Source organism: Emydura macquarii, unplaced genomic scaffold, assembly GCF_026122565.2.
Source record: "Emydura macquarii macquarii isolate MOO-44397 ecotype Brisbane River unplaced genomic scaffold, CSIRO-AGI_Emac_v2 contig_3044, whole genome shotgun sequence".
In the NCBI taxonomy this organism is placed as follows: Eukaryota; Metazoa; Chordata; order Testudines; family Chelidae; genus Emydura; species Emydura macquarii.
Genome location: NW_027133181.1, coordinates 4,177,972 through 4,201,676, shown reverse-complemented (window position 1 = coordinate 4,201,676; position 23,705 = coordinate 4,177,972). Strand labels below are relative to the sequence as shown.

Genomic DNA, 23,705 nt, shown 5'->3' with positions numbered 1-23,705 from the left:
CTTTTTTATAAAGAATCCGTACATTAAACAAATCAATGCTTCCCTTAAAAGGTAGAGAGACATATGCCTCCAAACCACTACATCAATGAAACTACTTCTAACTGCCCATTTATAATCTAAGATTTATACAGTATCTGACTTTTTTTTTTTTTTTTTCCAGGTCAGAGACTAAATGCAGCACTCAGACAGCATCAAGCAGAGAACCTTTTGAGAACCACCTCTGTGCAAGTATGTTAATTAGGGCTTGTCAACACTGAGTATTTTTACATTGGTGTAAGCCCTCAATATTGGTGCACTGCACAAGTGTAAAATAAGGCTTTCACTAGGATCACTGACTCAAATACACATTTCAAACCAGCCTTTCACCCCATAGGTTTCCCAAGCAGCAATTCAGTGAAAGTGATATGATTGTCTTGTCTTTTTTTATTGTTAAGGTTCTGAATGGCAGCAAACTGACAAAATAGTGATGGATTGGGGTGTGTTTTTTTGCTCCAAGCAGCAGCGACATTGGAGCTGTCTGCAAACTTAGGAAGAGAACAGTACATCATTTAATCATCCAAATGTGAAAGTGGTAACTTTTGCAACCATAAGGGCTAGAAAGTTTTTTGTTTCATGAAAGCTTAATTTCTGCAGAAGTTGATGGTGTATGTCCTGGAAAGATTCCTAGTTGCCACAGTTCTTTTCAAACCTTGCCTTTATAAGAAAGAATAGTTATACATAGATTTAAGTTGTGCTAAGAAGCATGCACACTTCTGACATTATATACAAAGTGTTGGTTTTTTAATTAACTGGTGTCATTTTTTGCCACTTTTCTATGAATGACCTTTAGTGCATCTACCTCTGTCCAGAAGTATAGAATTCATATGTAGTCTTGCTAGAGTAGTTTATTCCCTGCTCTGATGTGATACTTCTGCATCTGTATGCATCTCAAGACACATCTACAATGCCACTGACCGTTTTCTCTTTTAGATTGCATTGGAATTCTAAAAATTATTGTGCATACATACCTAAAACTGAACATTTGGGATGTGATTTCAGTTTTGAGTCCAAATGGAGTAAAATCAAATTCTTAAAGATTTGAGCTCTGAAGTCAAGTTTAAGAACTTCCTGTAATGTGCAATTACATTAATGTGCAAACTACTCTGTTACAGAAAAATGTAAGGGATGATGGCACACTGGAATCCTGGGTGACTGACCAAAGGTAACAATGTTTTCTATAACTTGGAATCATGAAGTAATATTTTCAGAATTTTTTTAAATAATGAAGTATTAAATTGTCATGCACTCTACTAGTACGGCCATTTTCAGCAGGTGGGTTAATTGTTTTATAGATTTCTAATACTGAAAATGTAAGACAAAAATAAGTTAAAATGGATTATTAAAGATTATTATTATAAAATATTAAGATTAAAATTATGATGGATTAAGTATCTTTAGCAATCTCCCTATCCCCTCAACCCTTCATCCCCAAAGAATCCACTTAACTAGTCCTATTGGGGGGAGGAAATTGGAAGCTGGTTGTGTGTGAGAGACTATTTCCTCTGTGTCAGAATCCTAGAATTGTAGGATTGGAAGAGACTTCAGTAGGTCATCTAGTCCAGTCCCCTACAATGAGAGACAGGGATGATCTAGATAAATTGTTTTCAACCAGGGTTACATGTACTCCTCAACTTTTCCAGAGTAATGTACCCTTTTCAAGAGTCTGATTTGTATTGTGTATCCCAAGATTCATCTCACTTAAACTATTTGCTTACAACATCCTACATAAAAATACACTATTACTGAAAGTTGCTTGCTTTTTCATTTTTACCATATAATTATAAAATAAATCGATTGGAATACAAATATTGCACTTATGTTTCAATGTATAGTAATATAGAATAGTATAATCAAGTCAGTGTCTGTATGAAATTTTAGATGTGTTTTTAATGTAGCCTGTTGTAAAACTAGGCAAATATCTAGATGAGTTCATGTATCCCCTGGAAGACCTCTGTGTGTCCCCAGGGGTAACATAAACCTGGTTAAGAACCACTGATCTAGAGATCCCTGTCAGGAGTTTGTTAAAAAAATCTCCAGTGACTGAGATTCCACAACCTTCCCAGATAGTTTGTTCCAGTGCTTAACTAAACTTACTGTTAGGTTAGACATTAGGAAAAACTTCCTAAATCTCCATTGCTGCAATTTAAGCCATAACTTCTTGTCCTGTCCTCAGTGGTAATGTGAACAATTTATTGCCCTTCTCTTTATAAGAACCTTTTACATAATTGAAGACTTATGTCCCTGCTCAGTCTACTCTTCCTTCAGACTAAGCAAACCCATCTTTCAGACTTTCCTGGTAGGTCACTTTTTCTAGATCTTTATTTTTGTTGCTGTCTCCTAGAATTTCTCCAATTTGTCCACATCTTTCCTAAAGTGTGGCTCTCAGAATTGGACTCAGTAATCCAGCTGAGGCCTTATCAGTGCTGAGCAGAGGGAAAGAATTGCTACTTGTCTTGGTTACAACACTCTTGCTAATATATCCCAGAATGATGTTTGGGTTTTTTTTTTTTTGTTTTTTTTGGCAGCAGTATTACATTGACTCATTTAGTTAGTGATCCCCTATAATCCCTGATCCTTTTCTGCAGTACTTCTTACTAGGCAGTCATTTCCCGTTAGTGTAATAATGCACCACTTGCACTTCACTTCATGATTGCAATAGAAATCTCATTGAGACTGTTGGGATTGCAACTTAATGAAAACAGCAAAAAAAAGTTGAATAACTTTGACTTGCCTCACTGGCATTTATGGATTCTTTTTATTTGATTAATTGCAGACATTCAAGCAAGTTTTTATGTGCAAAAATGTTCACTTAAAGCCAAAATGTAGGAATAAATATTCACAAGAGTGTTCACACCAGACATGGTTTTCTTGGCCACTTTGGAAAGCTCTAGGGTAATCACTTACTAGGTTAAATCAAACAAATCCAGCTCTTCTTGGATAATTTGTAAACAAAGATGATGGCAATGGAGGAAAGGGATCCTTGTTTACAAAGCATAGGTCATCCAGAGAGGGAACGGAAGCAAAAAGCACAAAACTTAAGTGATCATTCATATGGTACAATAGTGAATGTCCATATCCACCATTTCTGAACAATCCATAGGAAAATATTGTACATACAATATTTGCTGAACAGTTTTGAATGATGAAAGTATTTGTAAAAATTCCAACCTGTTCACAAAGGTTGATCTTATGTTTAAGGCACTTGACTGGAACTTGGGAATTGATAAGTTCATTTCCTAGCTCTGCCACTGACTTCCTGTCTCACTTTGGGCAAATTGCTTAATAACTCATGTCTCATTTCCTTTCTGTAATACGGAGATAACCCATGCTTTGTCTTAGTCTATTTAGTTTATAAATTTTGGAGGCAGGTATTATATTTCCTCATGTGTTTGTACAGTGAATTGCACCAGGTTTTGGTTGGGCTCTCTAGGCATTTTGTACATAAGAACGGCCATACTGGGTCAGACCAATTGCCTATCTAACCCAGCATCCTGTCTTCCGACAGTGGCCAATGCCAGGTGCTTCAGAGGGAATGAATAAAACAGGTAATCAAGTGATTCAGCCAGTCAGCCATTCTTAGCCTCTGGTAAACAGCAATCCCTGTCTATCCTGGTTAATCGCCATTGATAGACGTATCCTCCATGAATTATCTAGTTCTTTTTTGAATCCCATTACGGTCTTGGCCTTCACAACTCTGGTAAAGAGTTCCACAGGTTGACTGTGTGTTGTGTGAAGAAATACTTCGGTTTATTCATTTTAAAACTGCTGCCTATTAATTTCATTTGTTGACCCCTAGTTTGTGTTATGAGAAGGAATAAATAACACTTCCTTATTTACTTTCTCCACACCAGTCATGATTTTATAGACTGTTATCATATCACCCTCCTTAGTCATCTCTTTTCCAAGATGAAAAGTTCCACTCTTATTATTCTCTCATATGGAAGCTTTTTCATACCCCTAATGATTTTATTTGCCCTTTCCTGTACCTTTTCCAGTTCCAATATATCTTTTTTTGAGATGGGGCAACCGGATCTGCATGCCGTACTCAAGATGGGGGCGAACCATGGATTTTTAGAGGCAATACAATATTTTCTGTCTTATCTATCCCTTTCCTGATTCCCAACATTCTGTTAGCTTTTATTGACTGCCATTGCACATTGAGAGGATGTTTTCAGAGAACTATCCACAATGACTTCAAGATCTTCCTTGAGTGGTAACAGTTAATTTAGACCATCATTTTATATGTATAGTTGGGATTATGTTTTCCAATATGTATTACTTTGCATTTATCAACACTGAATTTCATCTGCCATTTTGTTACTCAGTCACCCAGTTTTGTGAGATCCCTTTGTAACTCTTTGCAGTCTGCTTTGGATTTAACTATTTTGTAGTTCTGTATCATCTGCAAATTTTGCAACCTTACCCTTTACCTCTTTTTCCGAAGACATTTATGAATATGTTGAACACTACTGTCCCTCTACAGATCCCTGGGGCACACCACTATTTACCGCTCTCCATTCTGAAAACCAACCATTTATTCCTATCATTTGTTTCCTATCTTTTAACCAGTTACTGATCCAGGACAGGACCTTCCCTCTTATCCCATGACTGCTTACTTTGCTTAAGAGCCTTTGGTGAGGGACCTTGTCAAAGGCTTTCTGAAAATCTAAGTACACTTGTTCACATGCTTGTTGACCCCCTCAAAGAATTCTAGTAGATTGGTGAGGCATGATTTCCCATTCCAAAACCATGTTGACTCTCTCAACAAACCATATTCATCTATGTATTTGATAATTCTGTTCTTTACTGTAGTTTCAATCAATTTGCCTGATATTGAAGTTATCCTTACCAACCTGTAATTGCCTGGATTACCGCTGGAGCCTTTTTAAAAAAAATTGGTGTCATAGCTTCTGTGCCAGATGACTGGAGGATAGCTAATTTAAATTATAGTAGTTCTGCAATTTGACAGTTAACTGTGGTATGTAACTTGAGTTCCTTCAGAACTTTTGGGTTGTAATACACTCAATGACTTGTGTGAATAGAAGAAAGGGTAAAATAGATAAGTAATTTAGGAGAACTAGTATCAATTAGAAGGATTTCTGTAGATATGATCTTATGTAGCCAATTGAGTAGTGATTTTTCAACAGTATTGCAAATTGCTTGTGGTTGCAAATTGGTCAGTAAGCAAGTATGAAAAACTTGAATTGTTGACGGAGTACAAAATAGTGTAGTAGGAAAATAAAGTATGTGTATAGAGGTGCATTACTTTACACCCTCCTTTTAATTGATGTTCCCGCTTTGTTTCTTGCATGTACAAAAGTAGTAGAGTTTATGGTCTGTGTTAAACCTTAGCTTTTTCCCCTTTTTAGTATTTCAGTATGTAATGTTGTACTAACATTTTTAAAGTAGCTTAATTTTGTATCCAAAAAACTGAGAATTTTGCAAATGGACTAATTTTGAATGGCATTTTTCCTTAACTAGATGTGTATACTTTAAAAGTAATAGCCAAAGGTTGTTCATTTGACTAACATTATCTTTCCGTCAGGAAGCAGAGAAAAATACATGACCAATATGTGGCTTTTTTTCTTTTTTTTTGGTGGCCCAGGCTGAATAGTGGTTTAGAAATGTCATTTCTGTAAAACCAGGTAACTACCAGAACACTGCAGCAGCTATAATTATATATCTTCTGCGTTTTTGACTTTTAGCTTATTGTCTCCTCTAATTGCGGAGTATGATAAACATCTGGAGGAAATGGGTGAGCAGCTGCAGTACTATCAGGTATGAATCATACCACTAGAAGTGTTTGAGTCTGCATTTTTTCTTTTAATAAATACAATTAGAAAATATGTAAAGTTTTTTAATTTCTCTCCATCCTCATTTAAGAATTAGGAAATAAAATTTTAAGTACCATTATTAAGAGGAGCTAATTTAATACAGGATGAGACTGTAAATCTTGACAATGAAGTGTTCGCTTCAATATTAAACACCAAAGTTCTTATCTTAAGATGAGTGGGCCAAAAACTAGTTTATGGCTTTGTACATGGTATGCCCAAATTACAACCTCTTAGAATAATTACATTTAATTTTAGAGCACAATGGCTGCCATCAGTAGTAATTTAGTTTTCTAGTACTAATAGCTTACCCAAGTACTTTTTGTTGAAGGAAATTATGCTTGTTACTACCTTTTGAAGGATACTGCCTTTATGAAAAGAAATTAAATGTCCTGAGCCTGCCCAGTATATTGTTTGGGTTCTTGGGAATGACATTGAGAAACTAAATATGCCTGTTGGTTTCCTAATGTGGCAGTCTGGCAAGAATCCTGTTTTGTAAAAGACAGATTTGATTTTGTTCTGAATTGGGACAAAATGAACCCTTTTGAAATATTTCATGAAAATAGATGCACATGCCAGAACAGCCAGTAGTGCAATGGTTAGGACACTCATGAGATAGGGGAGAGTCAGATTTAAGTTCCTGCCTTGCCTGATTCAGAGCAAGAACTAGAACCTGACTGCAGATTCAGTCTCTCAACCAATTGATATTTTCTTATTTATACAAAGTGAAACAGCTTCAATATGAGAGAGAGAGACACTGACTTGGTACCCTGCTGACTGAGGCACTTTCCTGGAATGTGGGAGACTCAAGTTCAAGTCCCTTCTCTGAATCAGGAATGAGGTGTTGGTTGCTCTGGTTTGGACCAGAAATTCCATCCTGGACCTGAGAAACATTACCAATGAAAGTTTTATCAATACTGGTGTTTCTGTGAGAAGCTTTGGTTTTGATTAATTGAAAAATGCCTGACCAGCTCAAGAGGCAGGTTTTTTCCTTACGGTAACTGAATGTCAGCCATCTGAGGAGGAGTTTTAAAGGGGCCACACCTAAAATTAACCTCTCCATATCAGATATTACGCAGGGAGAGGGGCTGTTACTCACATATTCCTTCTCTATTCTCTGCCTTCAGAAGTCAGCTCACTAGAGGGACATTTCCTTACCTCCTACTACTCCTGCTCAAACATTCCCTGACAATGCAGAGACATGTTCAGCCCTACTTGAACATGTGGTTACCCCCACCCCCACCAACTTTCCAGATCACCTTTTAACAGTCCCTTCTCATAGGGCAGGTCCTGATCATTTTAATTTTCCAAACTACCCATTTAAATGAAGTGATTTCTACCAGGAGATGGCTATAAGTCTGGGAAGGAATCCTGCTGTTTGAAGGATTAAGAGTTGCGGCACAGAGGAAGCAACTCTTCCCTGCAAACTGTGTGAAGAAACTGTTCTCTATTGCTCTGGGGCATGTGCCTTTTTGTTGGATATTTCAGCCAGTTGAAGTGCCTGTATATATAACTTCCAAAATTTGTGGTTCATAAAGGTGTAGAATATTCTACTTCATAAGATTGCTGAATTTTGTAAACTCTTGAATTCTTTAGTTGACAAGAAACGACAATGTAGTCTTTCTATAAAATTGTGTACTTTTCTTCTGTAGACCTTCTAAAACCAAGAAACTGCTTAAATTATCAAAAAATTAACCTTAATTTTTCCATATCCCTAAAAGGTTGCTTGTATGTTCTTACACAGGAACACCTACGTTAAACTCCAAAACCAAATTCAATGATGGCTGTGTTACTGCTGTGTAACTGTTCACTTGTAACACTATAAAATGTTTGTGCAACTTGTATGCAAAATGTTTTATTGCATTTTAAAACTTGTATATGCTCTGTTAATTCTCTTGCAAAAATAAAAAAGTCGCTTTTACACAATTGTCCATCTTTAACACTACTAGTTGGAAATAAAAATATTAAGCTTTTGAAAGTCAAAGGAGTGGTGTTTCAGCGTTTGACTTTACTGCTTAGAGTCCCTGTGATTTAAATGTGAAAGTTCACTGTCAAATTTTACTTTCTCAGGCACAGATGGGCGAGATGAGACTAAAACTTGAACAAGTCACCAAGGAAAATGAAAGGTAGATTAACTGATTGACTAACACATTACTAAAAACTTTCTACACTTCTAAAAATTAAGTATTTCTGGGGACCTGGAGATAAGCCTGTGTACTGTGGCCAAAATTTCTCTCATCTGGATGTTTAAACTTAGGTGTTTAAATATGGGCTTAAGTACACAGATTTGGAAATTTGGACTATGTATATACATAATAGACAAGGAATAAAACAAATTGGACTGTTTAGGAGTCAATGTAAACTTTTCTTTTTTGTATTGTGCAAGGTGTATTTTTTTAATGTGTATATATTAAAGGACTTATGGGATGTACAGAATTAAGAAGAAAATAGACTTCAGACTTGCTTGTCTGTCTTCTTTGTCTCTAAAGCAGGATCTCTTCTTCAGCTATACCCTGGCTTCTGGGGATATATTTATTTCTATCCCTCCCACCACCATTTGACACTAGTTTTTACACGGTTAATGTTCCCAAATATATAGAATACAGGTGCAGTCTTTCACATATAACACTATAGTATTTGCTACCAATTAAAGTCAATGAGACTTTTCATGATAGTAAGAACTGTACTCAGTGTTTGCATGATCAGTATTATGTACCTTAGTTTTCACTGTTATCCTCTTATTTTTACCCCTTGCTCCAATACTAGGTTAGGTAAGTTAGGACCCACAAATCTGCCATCTGGCGGTACCGCTAACACATCACCCACCTACTTGTGATGCTTCACCAGGTGAATGAGGGGGAAAACTATCTTGGACAAATTCTGGGTCATGGCCAAGTCGAACCTTCACTCTCTCTGTATATGGTGCCTTCCCTGCCCTGAGATCTGTTACCAAAACTGTCTTTTTCTGAGAGAGTGAAACTGAGTATGAGTTCCCGTCAGAGTTCCGTTAATGCCTTTCTTAATTAGTTAGCAGGTGTAGTCATAGCCACATTCACAAAGTTGAAGAGGGTGGCATCAAATTAAACTTCTCAGAGATGCTTATCTCAGAAAAATATTGATATTCAATGCTCATATTAAGAAAAATGTTTGTTGAAACACATGCTTAGCTGGAATCCTAACTGGCCCCTCTATCATCCATTTTATTAATACCTTTGTAATTACAATAAAAACAGGATGTATTTAGTTTGAGTGATATGCTTTACATCAAAATACATGTTCAGTTAATATTTCTTGGTGGGCATATCATACACTGACGTATTCAACTTTCAACATGCTTTCTTTTGTTAGTGTGCAAAAGTCTGATAGCTGCCGTTTGCTAATAAACTAAGATGACTGCAAATCAGAGATATAGACCAGCAGAAACTGTTCATGATGATCTAAGAAAATCACTTTGGTATACACTTTCTCAGTGACGCTTGCTAGACTGTAAAGTAATTTAGTTTAGTTCACATGATGTCTTATTGCATAAATAAAAGCTATTTTCATTGTGATAGGTGTGCAGGGTGAAAGAATTAAGAATGTAGTTTATTACATGACTTTCTCCACTTCAGTTATAGAAGTTACATTTGGTTTCCAGTTATGAATATTATATGCAAATCTTTATTCTGTTAACTATCAGATATTAAAATATCTCTGGCCTTCACTTTAAACAGTGATATGTTGTTATTATCAGCTATGAAGAAATTCTGAGAAATCTGAGAGCAGAACAGAAAGATAAGGAAATCCAAGAGGTGGCTCAAGGAGGCAGGAGAGGCCCAGCGCAATTTGAAACAAATGAATAACTAAAAACTAACTATATACACAAGCCCTCAATTGACATCTTGTAGTGGTCACTGACATTTCTGCTGATTTTGGTATAAAAACTGTAGTTACTATGTGAAGTAGTGATAAGTTTTGCTGTGAAGTGTTTATATTTAATGTATATGCATACAGAGTTGACAAGAAAGTATTTTCAGATACTGAAACTGCCTCTGGGACTCCATGCTAATTTTTGTAGTTTAAAAAAGATGACTAAGTATGTTTCTCTGTTGTTGTGCGAGATCCCCACATATAAAGGAGGAGTCGACTAAATTATACAGGGGAAACAGTTTAACTGTATATATGCCCAAGGTTAAAAAACTTGAAAATTTAGATTTTTGTAACCTTTGTTATACTAATCTTGGGTACTGCTTGTAATAGTAAATACAAGTGGGATATGAGTTAACTATGTTCCTTTATGTCTTAACTCTTCAAAAGACAAGAGCAGGGTTCATTACAATTGGCAGAGTAACATTGGAAACCTACCCTTCAGAAGCAAGCGCTATACTAAAGATACTGTTTATTCTTAAAACTATTCTTAAAGTATTTATACTACCACTTCATGAAGTTGTCTATGTAGACAACTGCCATTAACAACAATGGGAGTTATGCTAATGCATTAATAGTTATCATTTAGCACATCTCATTATTGGAATGCCTCTCAAATTCAGAGGAATAGTCTCCTAAAACTTGCTGTTAATTTTAAAGCATTTGCAGAAATATTCAGGTAGTAGGATTCTTTGAGTGACTGGGCTCGAAAAAAAATTCATTCAGAGTAAGTAAGAGTCTGTGTTAGTACCATTCTTAACTACCATTTAAAAAAAACATTTCTTACAGTTGTATTTGCATATCACTCTTGATTCCTCTCTAGTCTGGGGGGCCAGCCTTAATTACCTCGATAAAGGTGGCCTAACACTAATTGATTCAGGTAGAAGGCAGCATTATTTGGAGGCCCAGAGTACAGCCATCCCTAAACTGGGATCTTTAGACCCAAACGAGGGATTGCTAACCCAAGAGATTGGTGCTCTGAATCAGACCCACTCAATGTATTTGGGTAGCCTTAGTCCTCCAGCAAACAGGTTTTGGATACACTTTTCAAGGCCTGTTAATTGATTTAACTGACACCTCAGGATAAATTTATAAAGTATGCAATTGGATATCTACTGTTCTAGTGCTTTAATTGACTCTCCTTTTTGATAAATTGTGTAGTTCATTCTGGAATTAAATTTGGTTTACTATATCAATTTTTATTTTAACAGTAGCACTTACATATTTCATCACAGTTGATTTACCGGATCTAATCGACATGCCCGTGTGCTAAAATAGTATTGTAACACAGGGAGCAGCAGAATAGGATAGTTGCCCAAACTACAAACCTGCTCATATCCTGTGGGTATGTACATGGGGCAGCCAACTCATGCTACTATGGTTACATTACTACTTTTAGCATGCTTGATTTACCTCTCCATAGATGCAGATAGGAGTGCACATTTGTATTCTTCTCCATTAGCTGCTGCACACCACATTGCATTAATTTCTGGTGGGTGGCAGATACCATCTGAGTCATTGTCCTCCCCCAATTGTTCCATCAATGGAAGACAGCTTTGTCACAATCAGTGATCCACAGCAACCTGGCGAATCACTGCAACCTCAGACACCCCAGCCATGGTATCTTTATCTATCTAATGCTTCTCACTTTTGGGGTTTTGTTTGCCTGATGCTCTTAGTCAGCCAAGAGGGGTTTATGAATGCCTTATGCAACTGCAGTCCCCTTCAAAGCAGACTTTCTGTGCTGAAGTCTGAGTTACAATGACAGGGTGAGGCATCAGGCCATGTGTTTTCAAGCTTTGTACAAGCAACTAGTTCTCACAGTATTCCTTTGAGGTAGGCTTTATGGATGGAGTATTTATGATGGAGCTTGCTTAAGGCCTTACAACAAATTAGATATGAGGTGGGACTAGAACTGAAGTGTGTGGTTCTCCCACAGTCCAGACAGTTTTGTATTCAGGGCAGCCAGCCTATGTTGCTGGTAGTTGTGCTACTGCAGCTATTACTTTCACTGTGCTAGCTTGATGAGAGCTAGCTTAAGGGTGTCTGCTCCAGCTAGGAATCACGCTGCTAGCCCCAGGTTACATGTAGCCTAAATGTGAGTGTCTGAGAATTGGCTTTTTCTCATTTAGGTCTTCTCTCAAACATACCTACTTTTACACTAACACAAAAACAACTAATCAGTTTCTTGTACAGGATTTATTTTATTTTTAGATGCTTGGAGGAGCTTGATATAGCAGTGATGAGACTACTACCTCAATTCTTCCTGGCAGTTACAAGGGCTGCTACTCAGACTACAAGTGGGACAACTTATGAGGGAGATAAGTCTAGTAGGAAAAGCCACTGCAAGAGAATGCTCCACATCACTGCCTTAATAGTAGTAGAAATAAGTCAAATGTAGTTTTGGAAATTTGCAATTTCATACAAAATTGTTCAATAATTTAGGTCATTCTGCATCTTCCAAACTTTAGTTTTAAAAAAAGTTGCTAGCAGTCTCAGCTGCAGTCACTCTGGTACCTTGTATACTCAGTCATCTTTGAAGAATGGGAAGAGGAGAGTAGAAACCCTGTTCATATCAGTGGCAAACACACGAGATCTACCTCAAGTCCTACAGCACTCCACTCCTCTCCGCTGGATAACAATTTATATTTTTAAGCATACGCTATGATTTAAAAGCACATTGTATCTCACCCAGAGCAAGTCTGCTCTCTTGACTAAATATATAATTACTGCAAAAGTAATGTTTACTGAGGATATGAAAGCCTTTGAATTTTTTCCTCTCTAATGTTTCAGGTATATGTAATCAAAGCATAATTTGCGAACTCCTAGAAAAGAACCTGAAACCTTGAGTTTAATTTAGGTTTTTTGGTTTTAATTCCCCACCTCGTCTTCAGCTAACTCAGAAGTAGGTGTCTCTAGATGCAAGCACTTTCATGGAGGAAGAAGTTGGATAAGAGGCAGCAACCTGTGTGCTTGTACTCATGAAGGGTTAAAATGGAAACAGATTAGACCCTTAATATCACTTATTCTACAACATTAGTCTCAATGGACAGACAAAATGACTGATAAAACGTCGAGGATACACACAAATATTTGCAAAGTTATAGACTTTATTCTTAATAGCTGAACCTTTGGATAAAATAACCTTAGAGCTTGTCTATGTGGATGGTACTTTAGTCTGAACTGGATGGGTGTAAATTTAGTCCACTTCACCATGTCAGTCACTGACTGGTCTGTGTGGACGCTATTGTTGCACACTACATTTCTAGGACACATTAATGTAGTCCCATTTCAAACAGTACTATGTCAACACATATTAGAGAACTTTTAGTGCACACCATCAAGGTGCATGGAGGCTACTTAGGTCATGACGTGCTAGTGCGGACTAAAATTTACACCCGTGTTGTGGACTAATGCACCATGTTAACAAACCCTTAGAACGTAATGGGTTTCTTCTGCAGAGGAAAATAAGGGTTTTGTATGAATCTGTTATCTCTGAGAAGATTAAACAATCTTATGATTTCCAAGATAATTTATAGTCAATTTCATGCATTTGAAATTAGTCTTCATTTTTATAATATAATTAAACATTAATTCAAAATTTCAGTTACATTTGGAAGGTGCCCAGAATATATAACTGGTTTGAAAGATTTAGTTTTAATCAATTTTACATCAGTTGTACTGACGCTACTCCACATGTTTTTTTAAAAAAATATTGAAAAAGCAGTGGTTTACTGTATTACTTATTTGTATCATAGGCTGCATCAGGAATTGAAAGAAGCTGTTGAGAAGCAGCTTGAGGCCCTTCCTTCTGGCACATTCTTGGGGAGTGATATGTTTGCAGATGAAGAAATAGTAAGAAACCTTCAAGATCAGTTACAACTAGCCAATCAAGTGAGTGATTTAAACATCTGCTGCTTTCTTTGGCTAGTTCTTTTGCAGGTTGGGGAAAATATCTCCCTCTGCTGGTAAGGAATCCCTCTTCATAAGATCTTTTTTGGATTAGGATTATGAAAAAAGTACTCTTTATATCTTCACTGATTTAGCCTATGAACACTGATACTTTTAGTTCCCCCGTCCTGAAAGAGTTTGTCATTGGAGTTTTACTCTCAGAAAGTTTGTGTTTTGTACTAATATTTAATTATTATATTGATTGCATTTTCTATTTTGAATTCCCTACTAAAGAAAGGAAATAGTGATGAGGTAGGATGCTAAAGCCTTTCTATATCCAGTGGTGAATATTTCAAGCCATATTCACAATCTTTTTGGTAAACACTGGTCAAAAAATAAATGTGAAATGAGAAACAATTTTGCATTGTTTGGAAGGTAGAAATTCACATAATCTAAAGCTAGAAAAGGTTAGGTTCTCTAATCTAAGATCATTACTATAACAGGCTAATGTCCTGTCTCTTGTACACAAAGGACCAAATTCTGCTGTTACACAGGTGCAGCTCCTGTAATTTCCCTGCATGCTGATATGTGTAATCGAGTTTGTTAGCTATGTGAATCAAATAGGCTGGTATTCAAACCTTTGTAGATGTTGAATCAGACAGACAGTCTCAGAACTCTTCAGTAGAAGCCACATGCTGCTTCTAATTAAACTTTTGAAAAAAACTACTTAAAAAAATAGCAAATCCTATTGATGTAGTCAGATCTTTAAAGTGAGATGGTCATGTTAAGTCTCACTGTCTTGGAACATCTCCTCTAATATTGATATTTTGTGAATAGGATCACAAAATGGGACTTCTAATTTCTTAGTAGAACAGGGAATTGTCATTGAATTCATCCATTTAAACAAACACAAACACCCCACCTTGAGTCTGCTTTTTGGTGACAGGGAAGAAAGAAAGGGAGAGAGAAAACTGCATTAGGAGAGCTTGGATGAGTATCTAGAGAAATAAAATTCTGACTTTCCCTGTGAAAACTAAATCCCTGCCATATCAGCCATAGCATAATGTAGCTGTGAGGATGCTTTAGAAATCAGTACGTCTCCTGTTTTCATTCAGTAAAAAGATATCTACTAGTCACTGTCTCTTGATGGTGGTGAAAGAGAGAGTCATTTACAGAAGTCAGTTTTTTCTTTAAAATAAAGGAAAAGATCCTGTTTTTAAAGTGTTGAACATTAAGGTAAACATGTTCTGGTAAGATAATCTTCTATATAATTTTTTATGTTTTTAAACCTCGTAGGAAAAAGAGCAAGCACTAGAGCTCTGGCAGACGGTATCACAGGAACTAGATCAACTCCAGCAGCGGTACCAGGGGCACATGACTGAAGCACAGATTCATGTGGTAGAAAGACAAAAGCAAAAAGTAATTTTGATTGTATTTATTTATTTTGGCAAGACATATTCTGGAGAAATTCCAGGGCTGTATGTAAGTCAAATTTAAAATGGTGTATATTGCTACTTTGTTATAATAAATTTAGTGGTAGATAGTATCATCTAAATATTTTTTATTGGTCAGAGGCAACTGTAGAGTTATCAGATGCCGCTTTTTGTTCTCATCCATATTGTATAGTTAAACTATATTTTATATATGTCCATTGACAATCAGATGGGGCATGCATATTGCAATAGATGTGTATATAGAGAACTACGGTGAGCTAGAACAAGACTTGGTCATGTGGTTCTTCAAGACAAAAAATAAATTCATATTTTTTTTTAAAAGGCTCAATCCATACCTCTGGCTGTACTGTTTAATTAGTGATCTATGGGCTAAATCACAATAGAGTGCTGTAGCAACCTGCCAGGTAATCCAAAATCAAAGTTCATTTTTTCCCCACATAACCTGTCAGAAAGCTCTCTGCAGGTCCTCTGTGCAAGCATTCTGGAGTCAGGGGAGTGGTCTAAATGTTTGTGCATATTTGCATCCTGCTAGGTTTGTACCCATTTGGAAGGGAGGCATTATATGACTGCTTAGAACTCGACCCTAAGTAATTAGACCATGTTTTCTGTAGTAAATCTGTGATGTACCTAAAGATTTACCATGTCAATCCCATTAATAACCTAATTAAAATCCAAAAAATTAAAAAACCTTGCACATACAACATACCATAATTTGTTGAAAATGCTTTCAGTTGAATTTAAAATTCATTTAGGATAATTGCAAGCCCTTTATGATGATTACAAGCTCTGTATTTCCTATTTCAGGATCAGTTGACTGGCTTTCAGCTATTGACTGAACAACTTCGATTAGCCAATGAGAAAATAGAGTTGGTAAGTGAATCCATCTGAACAGTGCATTCACATTTTCAAACTATTAAATTGTCAATTTATACTGTGGAGGGAATGTCAAAGGTTGCTGTACTTACTGCAGGTGGTACCTCCTTCTGGCTGTTCTGGGGATTAGCTCTCTTCCAGGTCCGATGCCTCCCCTTGGGGTCTCCCCCCATTGTCCTCTCTTTCACTCTGCAGCCCCTTTCACTTCAGAAGAAGTAGTTTCCTCTTCATGATTCAGCCCTCCAGCCTGGTCACTGTGATTTTCCCCTTCTGGGATATAGGGCTCACTGGACCTGCTTTCTAGGCAATGCCATCCATCAGTGGCTGATAGAGGAAACCAGGCCCACCCACTACTCCAGGTTCCAGCTCAGAGACCCTACAACATACAGCCAAGGTCTGTTCAATCTTCAACCTTGCTGCTCTCTCCTTGGAATGCTTCCTGCCCACCTCTCACAGGCTTTCTTCTCTACCCTTCTTTTTTCTGAGTGTGCCTTTCCCTCAAGACTAGGCTCCTATGGGTCTGCTCTTTCCCTGGGTTCCCTCTTGCATGCATAGAGGATAGCTATAGACTTTCTCACTGCAGCCATTTTTGTTACCAGCTTCCTGATTTATACTAGCCCAGCCCACACCTGCTCACCTGAGCCTCATCTTCCAATCAGGGTTGCTTCGCCATCCTAATTCCCTCATGTGCAGCCTATCATCCTAAGTGGCCCTTTCTCAGCTTCATTAACCCTTTCAGGGCTAGTGTTGAGTGAACACTGCTTCACAGGGGATCACCAATAAAGACAAACATAAAAATACCAGATATTACATGTCATAATTGGCAAGCAATTGGACCTTATCATAAATTGTCTTAATTGTTTTTTACACTTGAAGAATACCTTACTGTATAAACTAGGTTGTGTTACTCCCTCCCCCAGTAACTAAACTAGGTAATAGCCCATTCCAGAAAGCCTTTACAGCTCTACACGTGAGGGTGTGTCTTCTTCCTTCCTCCCCTTTGCTCTTGCATCTCCTTTATGAAAAGAGCATAGGACTTGTCCTCTGTAAAATATGGAGCCTGTGTTATTCATGTTCTTCCCTTTCTAAATTTCCATCTGTATGAGCCAAACTGTGTTCAAAAAAACATATTTTAACCTGTTTCCTGGTAAACTAAACTTTAGTTTGATTACTTTAAAAAGTTTGGCCTTTGTGACTTGAGCAAGACCACACATGGAGTCTTTGTCAGAGCTGAGAGTTGTCCCTTATTATCAGTCCCCTTGATTGTCCTGACTTTCATGCTGCTGACCCCTCTTGTGGTCACTGGTAATTTGGTTGCTCAGCAGAGGAGGTTTTTCAGCCACAAGCAGCCAGCCAAGCTTGTGGTGGCCTTGTGCAATCTGTAGCCTGCTCATCACTGCCCTGCGAGAGGGTAAACTGATCTTGGGGTCCACTCAAAATCCAGGGGTCTGTGGCTCTTTTTTGGATGCCAAGAGCCATCCCTGGGTGCTGTGGGGTAAACAATAATTTGTGATTTTCAGGAGAAATTGGTGTTACTTGTTACTCCCCTGCTTTTGATGAGAGGGAGACTTACCAGTGTTAACTGGTTGTCAGCTCCCTGACACCAACTCCCTGTTAGCTGCCCATACAATCTAATCTTAGCTATGCCAGCCCTGACTTTGCCTTGCAGGTTAACGATAGGTATACACGAGTTTCTTTGAAGTGTCCAGCCCCTTATCCAGTGAACACCCTCAGATATGCCAAGTTTGCTATCCCTAAAGAAACAGTGTACACACCAGCCTCAATGATTCAGCTCAGGATCAGCTCCTCGTATAATACTACAGCACTGAAATATATGTATAGTGAAAATAACAATAAGTTTTATTATCAAAGGTTCAAGATATACAAAGGATAATGGAAACAAAAGAATTACATAGAAAACAAAATCATAATGCGATTTCTAGAGACTAAACTTAACAGGCCAATCTTCTGTCTAAAGAAGTTTATCTCACTCAAATGTCCTTTGCAGTATTTCAACCAAGCCTGGCTGAGATCCTTTTTTCATGAATGTGATCACACTACCCGATTACTTTCTAGTGCAGGATAAAGAGATGTCTTCCTTGCCTTCTCCTTATATTCCCCAAAGTTCACTGTCTGTACTGCAGTCTACTGCAGTAGTTTATTCTCCTGTCTCCGTGTTGATTTTACATCCTCTGCTGACTTGGTATGTAGATGTGCAGTCATTGTGTTGGCTTACAGTGCCTAATTTACATGTCAGCAATTAGACAGGTGAATAAATTTCTCGTGTGACAGAAATCCTGTTTTGCCAGCTCTGTCTTAAAACAGACTTTAGAAACATATTTTCAGTATGCATACGCAGCACCTAATGTAGTATTTGTACATACATTTCACAATAGTATTAATGACCAGCATGACCCTGGCTTTTGTTTAAGACCTCACATGATATTCTTTGGTGATCCAGAACATACGTACCAGGATTAGAATATTCTTCTAACTCTGTTGGCATTGAGGGGTTCATGAGTCATAGTCCCATTATAGAGTGAGGGCATTAGGTGTACTACTGTGTTTTTTTCACACTTAGACCATAATTAAAGTTGGATTTGTTTTTTTCCACAAAATAAGTTTGATGCTTCTTTTTAAACTACGAATTAAATAGTATAAAATGGCTGTAAGCAGGAATCTTTTGAAGCTCAAGTAATGTTCATATAATGTTTTATGATGCTCCAAAATTTTGTATACAAGTTCTAATAGTTACCTAGTGCAAAATGTCTCTGCAAAAAGATGGTTTTCTAATTGATCAAGCCATAATTTAAGAGGAGCACTTAAACTGAAAGTTTGCAATTCTTTAAAGATAGTATTTTCTGTACCTCTAGTCACAATAATTAGTCTACCTTAATAGGATGCCTGATGAAAGAGTAAGTGCATTAATGAATAAGCCCACATAAAATAAACAATAAATTGATTAAAGAGAATAAATGAATAAAATGCCTGCTTTCATTAGTGAACATACAGAAAACACTCTTTTACTAAGTGTCAGATAAAGGAGACACCATATAACAAGACATTGCATTTAAATAGTCTGCAACAGGACGAGGAATATGTTACAAATCTTTCTTCATTTTACAGACTAACCAACAATTTCTGAAAACAGTAACAGAACAGAATGTAGAACTAGAACAACTACGCAAACAACAGAGGTACAAATCAGAGACCCTTTTAAATATACTTTTCTATCTATATTCCTTCCTGACTCATTGCTTTATCATTGGCTTTTTCTTCATTACAAAACAACTGTTACTGATGATTGTTTTTAGTAATACTTAAAGTTAAATTGGTGCTGAACACAGTTCCTCTGTAAATTTAGACAAAAAATAGATCCTGGTGGAACACATTTTCAGCTGATTTTTAAATCTTGCTCAGTGTATACAGTAACCATATTATGTGTATATATAATAGAAGATACTACTTCATAAACTCACATCATTTACATATTATTAATTACATCTAGAGTTAAGCAAATCACTGCTGTTGTCACCCATATTAATACTGCATGTGTTGATAAGCTTTAACATAGAGATAAATCTTGAGCTAGCTTTCAGTTAAGGTGCTGAACACTCTTTATTCCCATTTAGCAGAATTAAGCCCTAAAGGCCAGCCAGATATTTTTATTAGCATAACATATGTGCACAAATACTAGTTGTGTGGGCAATAAATCATGTTGCGTTCTTGGAACTCATAAAATGGAAGTATTCAAAATACTCTGAACAACTTTAAAGTTTTATAGTACACTGGCTAGGATAATTCTTGTTTGCTTTATGTATGTCATACACCACTAATAGGTCGTAAAGGGAATAGAAGCTTTAATTATGTTCCTTAGGTAATATGGTAAGTAATATGGAATAATTCTGGAATATGGAAAGTGATATAAATATCAAAACTTAAACCTGAAATAGGTATTGTTTAACATTTTAGTTGAACAAACTACATAAATGTATGGAGAAATGAAATTAAATGTGTGGAAACAAATTCACTGCTAACATACTATAACTTATTTGTGCAGTATTGCACAGTGCTTGTTAAAATATTAGTATCATAGTGTTAGATAATATTTTGCATAATATTAATGATCAGGTTATTTGGTACCCTGTGATTTAGTGGTTACAATATTTGGAACAGAATCACAAGGCTGTGGTATTTAAATTGCCTTTTAAAAAAAACTTGCAACATGTCCTTTATGACTTACTGCTTTTGTTATGGAAAAATTCACAACAAAAATGGAAAGATAGCCATACAGTTTTTCACTTTTCTTTCTACAACACCCATTTAAAGTTTAGCAGTTCTGTCTGAGGCAGAATAAATAGCCTCTTCAAGTACATATCTGACTTTGTGTGCTGCTTCCATAGGCTGTGCTAGTAGTGCCCAGAAGCCTATGTTGGTGTGGGTTGTCTTCTGAGGAATGTGACCATTTAGTGAATCAAAGCTAATAATTCATGCATTCTTCATTTTTTCCTACAAACATGCAAACAGTATTGCACAAAGGGTGTGTGTTTTATGTTGGCCCTGTATAGTACTAATTACGTATAACTTTCAGTGTTAGATATTGTCCAGAGTTCATTGTCCATTGTTGCAGTGGCTGTAGTTCACGATATCCCATTATAGCTGTGGTAATTATTGCTTTCCAATATCCACAGTAATATGCATTAAATAAGGTTGGGTGACTTGATACAAAACAGTTGCTACAACTCTTTATTGGCTTAATTGGTCATCTTTTCCAAGATTGGGTGATTCTGAACTTCCTTTCCACTGTAGCAGTGAAGATTACATCCCCTTCAAACATCAAGTTAGAAGCATAACTTGAGTGACTGATGTTAGCCACCCTTAAAACTAGTTACTTGCCTTAAATGAACAGCATTACTTCTGTTTTTGCAATAAAGTTATTTTTCTGTGGTAAGTTTAGGGAGATATTGTAAATACTGAAGTGCCCTTCTTTACTGAAGACCGTATTGGCAAGTTTATATAGGTGATCACTGTAAGTATTTCTAAAATCTTTATTAGATGAGAATTCCCTTCAGAAGCTATTTCATAGTTTAGCTTTTTGAAAAGGAGCTGGCTGGAGGGAAAACAATTAATTCCCTATGTATCATTAAGAATGTGACCAAAGATTAAGCTAGTAAATTGGACATTATTTGATTTAAAAAACTAGTAATTGCCCAACTCTAGCATCAATTGCATATTGCTAGCATTTGCTTCAGTTGCCTGTTCATGACTTGATACTTCTTATTTCTTAACCGGAGAGAAGAAAACATCCTATTGCATTGCTTCTCTTTATGTGTGTTCACTGATAAAGCACTCCACTCCACTGCAAAAGTTCAGTATCTCATTGATATGTTCTTCCATTGTGTTGGTATGGAAGCAATTAGGATAAAATAGGCCTAATTTCAGATATCAGATAAATGGATGTTGCAGACATTGAATCTCTATATAGCATTCATCTGTAACGATGTGTTTTGTTCAGATCATTGGAAAAATTATTGTCCTGAACTGAGGACTGAGAAATTCTGCTGGGGGAAAACACACAAGAATCTTTTATCAATTGATGAAAAGCACTATATGAGAGCTATGTATTATTATTAAGTGCCTGGAAGTGCTTTGTCACCAGCAAGACATCATCACTGTCAACAATTCACTTATGTGTCTGAAAATTTGAAGGGCAGTGTAGGCTCATACATGTAGAACAGTAATGTTTTAGAGAGTCTGTTTGAGTCTTTTACTTTAGCTTTTTTCCAAAACACTGCTGAAGAGAATATTAGTTTAATAATATTGCATCTATAACTGCCTTTGGTCAATACAATTATTCTCAACAAAAGAGCCATTCTCTTCCTGCCAATTACTAGTAATGGACAGGAACACCTATTATGTTCTGAGTTTTGACTTTTGTTATTCACACAGTCTTCTTCAATGGGATTCCTCACTCCTTTGCAAAGAAATAAGCGAATCTCCACCTATAGCAAATATCCCAGATTAGGTATATGTTGATGTTGATAAAGATTATTTCTGGTCTTGCTGAACAAATTCTTAAATCATTCTACACCAATTGAGGCTATTTATCATTTGGCATTTTTGTTCAACTCATAGGTACTATACTGTCCTTTGAATCATTGATTTGTTGTTGCACTTAGTCAAGACTTCAAAAATAAAGGCATATATTTTCTTACTATATAATCTACAGAAGCTCCATCCAGAAACTGCCCACTGATAATGATTATCTTGCAGGCAAGACAGCCGTGTTCAAAATATGGAACAACATTCAAATGAAGTTCAGAGTCTGTCTGTCTGACTTTTTGTCCTACAAATACCAGTGATCTGACAGAGTTCTATTGTCCTCATGTAGAGAATTTGCATAATAGAAGGGAAGCATAACTTCACAGCTACAAAAAGTGTGAATTTTGCAAAGAGCTAGTAGCACAGTATACTGTAAAACTGAAATTGTCTCTGTAAGATGTGCAAAGGTCTTGCTTTCCACTGATATGTATGCTGTTTCTTATCAGGTGCTGCTTTATGAAAGAAATGCTGATTAGTGGCTTATCAATTCATGCTTCAAAGATGTATCACCTGCAGTATTATAAAGTTATCGTAATCCAACTCAAACATTTCACACAAGAAATAGCAGTTCATCCAACCATCCGCATTCCGGTTTTAGACCATCAGATTACTGACTTCTCAGGGATACAGGGCCTAAATTTGGTCATGCTTTTATTTTAAAAGTAAGCATCAAATGCTTACAAATATTATAAAGGAAGTATTTTATAATCATATTGAGAAAACTGGTAACATAATGGCACAGACAGCCCCCCAAATATTCACCAGCAACCGTACACCATACAAGAAGAACACTAACCCAGGAACCTATCCCTGCAACAAACCCCTTTGCCAGCTCTGCCCACACATCGACTCTAGTGACACCATCACATGTCCTAACCACATCAGCCACACCATAAAGAGCTTATTCACCTGCACATCTACCAATGTAATATATGCCATCATGTGCCAGCAATGCCCCTCTGTCATGTACTTTGGCCAAACCGGACTGTCACTATGCAAAAGAATAAATTGATACAAATCAGACATAAAAAATACAAACATCCATAAACCAGTAGGAGAGCACTTCAGTATCCCCGGACACTCTGTAAATGACTTCAAAGTTGCCATACTTCTACAAAAAAACTTAAAAAACAGACTTCAAAGAGAAAGTGCTGAGCTTGAACTGATCTGCAAACTTGACACAATCAAACTGGGTCTAAATAGGGAGTTGGAGTGGTTATCTCATTACAAGAAGTAATTGTCATTGTTGACACATTCTCACCTCCTAATCAATGGTTATGAATAGGCCTCAACTACTTCCCCATTGTTGTTCCCTAGACTTGGATATGTATATATATATACACCTGCAATCTGATTTCTATTCCTTACATCTGACGAAGTGGGTTACAGCCCACAAAAGCTTATGCCTGCAGAAATTAAATTTGTTAGTCTTTAAAGTGCTACAGGACTCTCGTTTGTTTGTTTTGTTTTGTTTTTAAATGTTAGTGAAATTTTAAAAAGTAAATTTTAATAACTCAAAATTTGACTAAAAGAATAATATCTATCCATCACAGCATTTGGTTCACATACATTAACTAATCAGTCCACACAATGGCCCTGAGATATAGAG

General features: G+C 36.7%; 1 protein-coding gene across 3 annotated transcripts in view; it reads left to right on the top strand.

Moving 5' to 3' along the window:
- SCLT1 (sodium channel and clathrin linker 1) overlaps nt 1–23,705 on the top strand; it is a 130,895-nt gene that overhangs the window by 4,852 nt on the left and 102,338 nt on the right. For all 3 annotated transcript variants that reach the window (XM_067530237.1, XM_067530238.1, XM_067530236.1), the window contains exons 3-10: nt 161–228; nt 1,152–1,201; nt 5,745–5,817; nt 7,941–7,996; nt 13,535–13,670; nt 14,964–15,086; nt 15,926–15,991; nt 19,121–19,191. In XM_067530237.1, the coding sequence (XP_067386338.1) occupies nt 161–228; nt 1,152–1,201; nt 5,745–5,817; nt 7,941–7,996; nt 13,535–13,670; nt 14,964–15,086; nt 15,926–15,991; nt 19,121–19,191 (643 nt within the window). The remainder of the gene's footprint in view (nt 1–160; nt 229–1,151; nt 1,202–5,744; nt 5,818–7,940; nt 7,997–13,534; nt 13,671–14,963; nt 15,087–15,925; nt 15,992–19,120; nt 19,192–23,705) is intronic.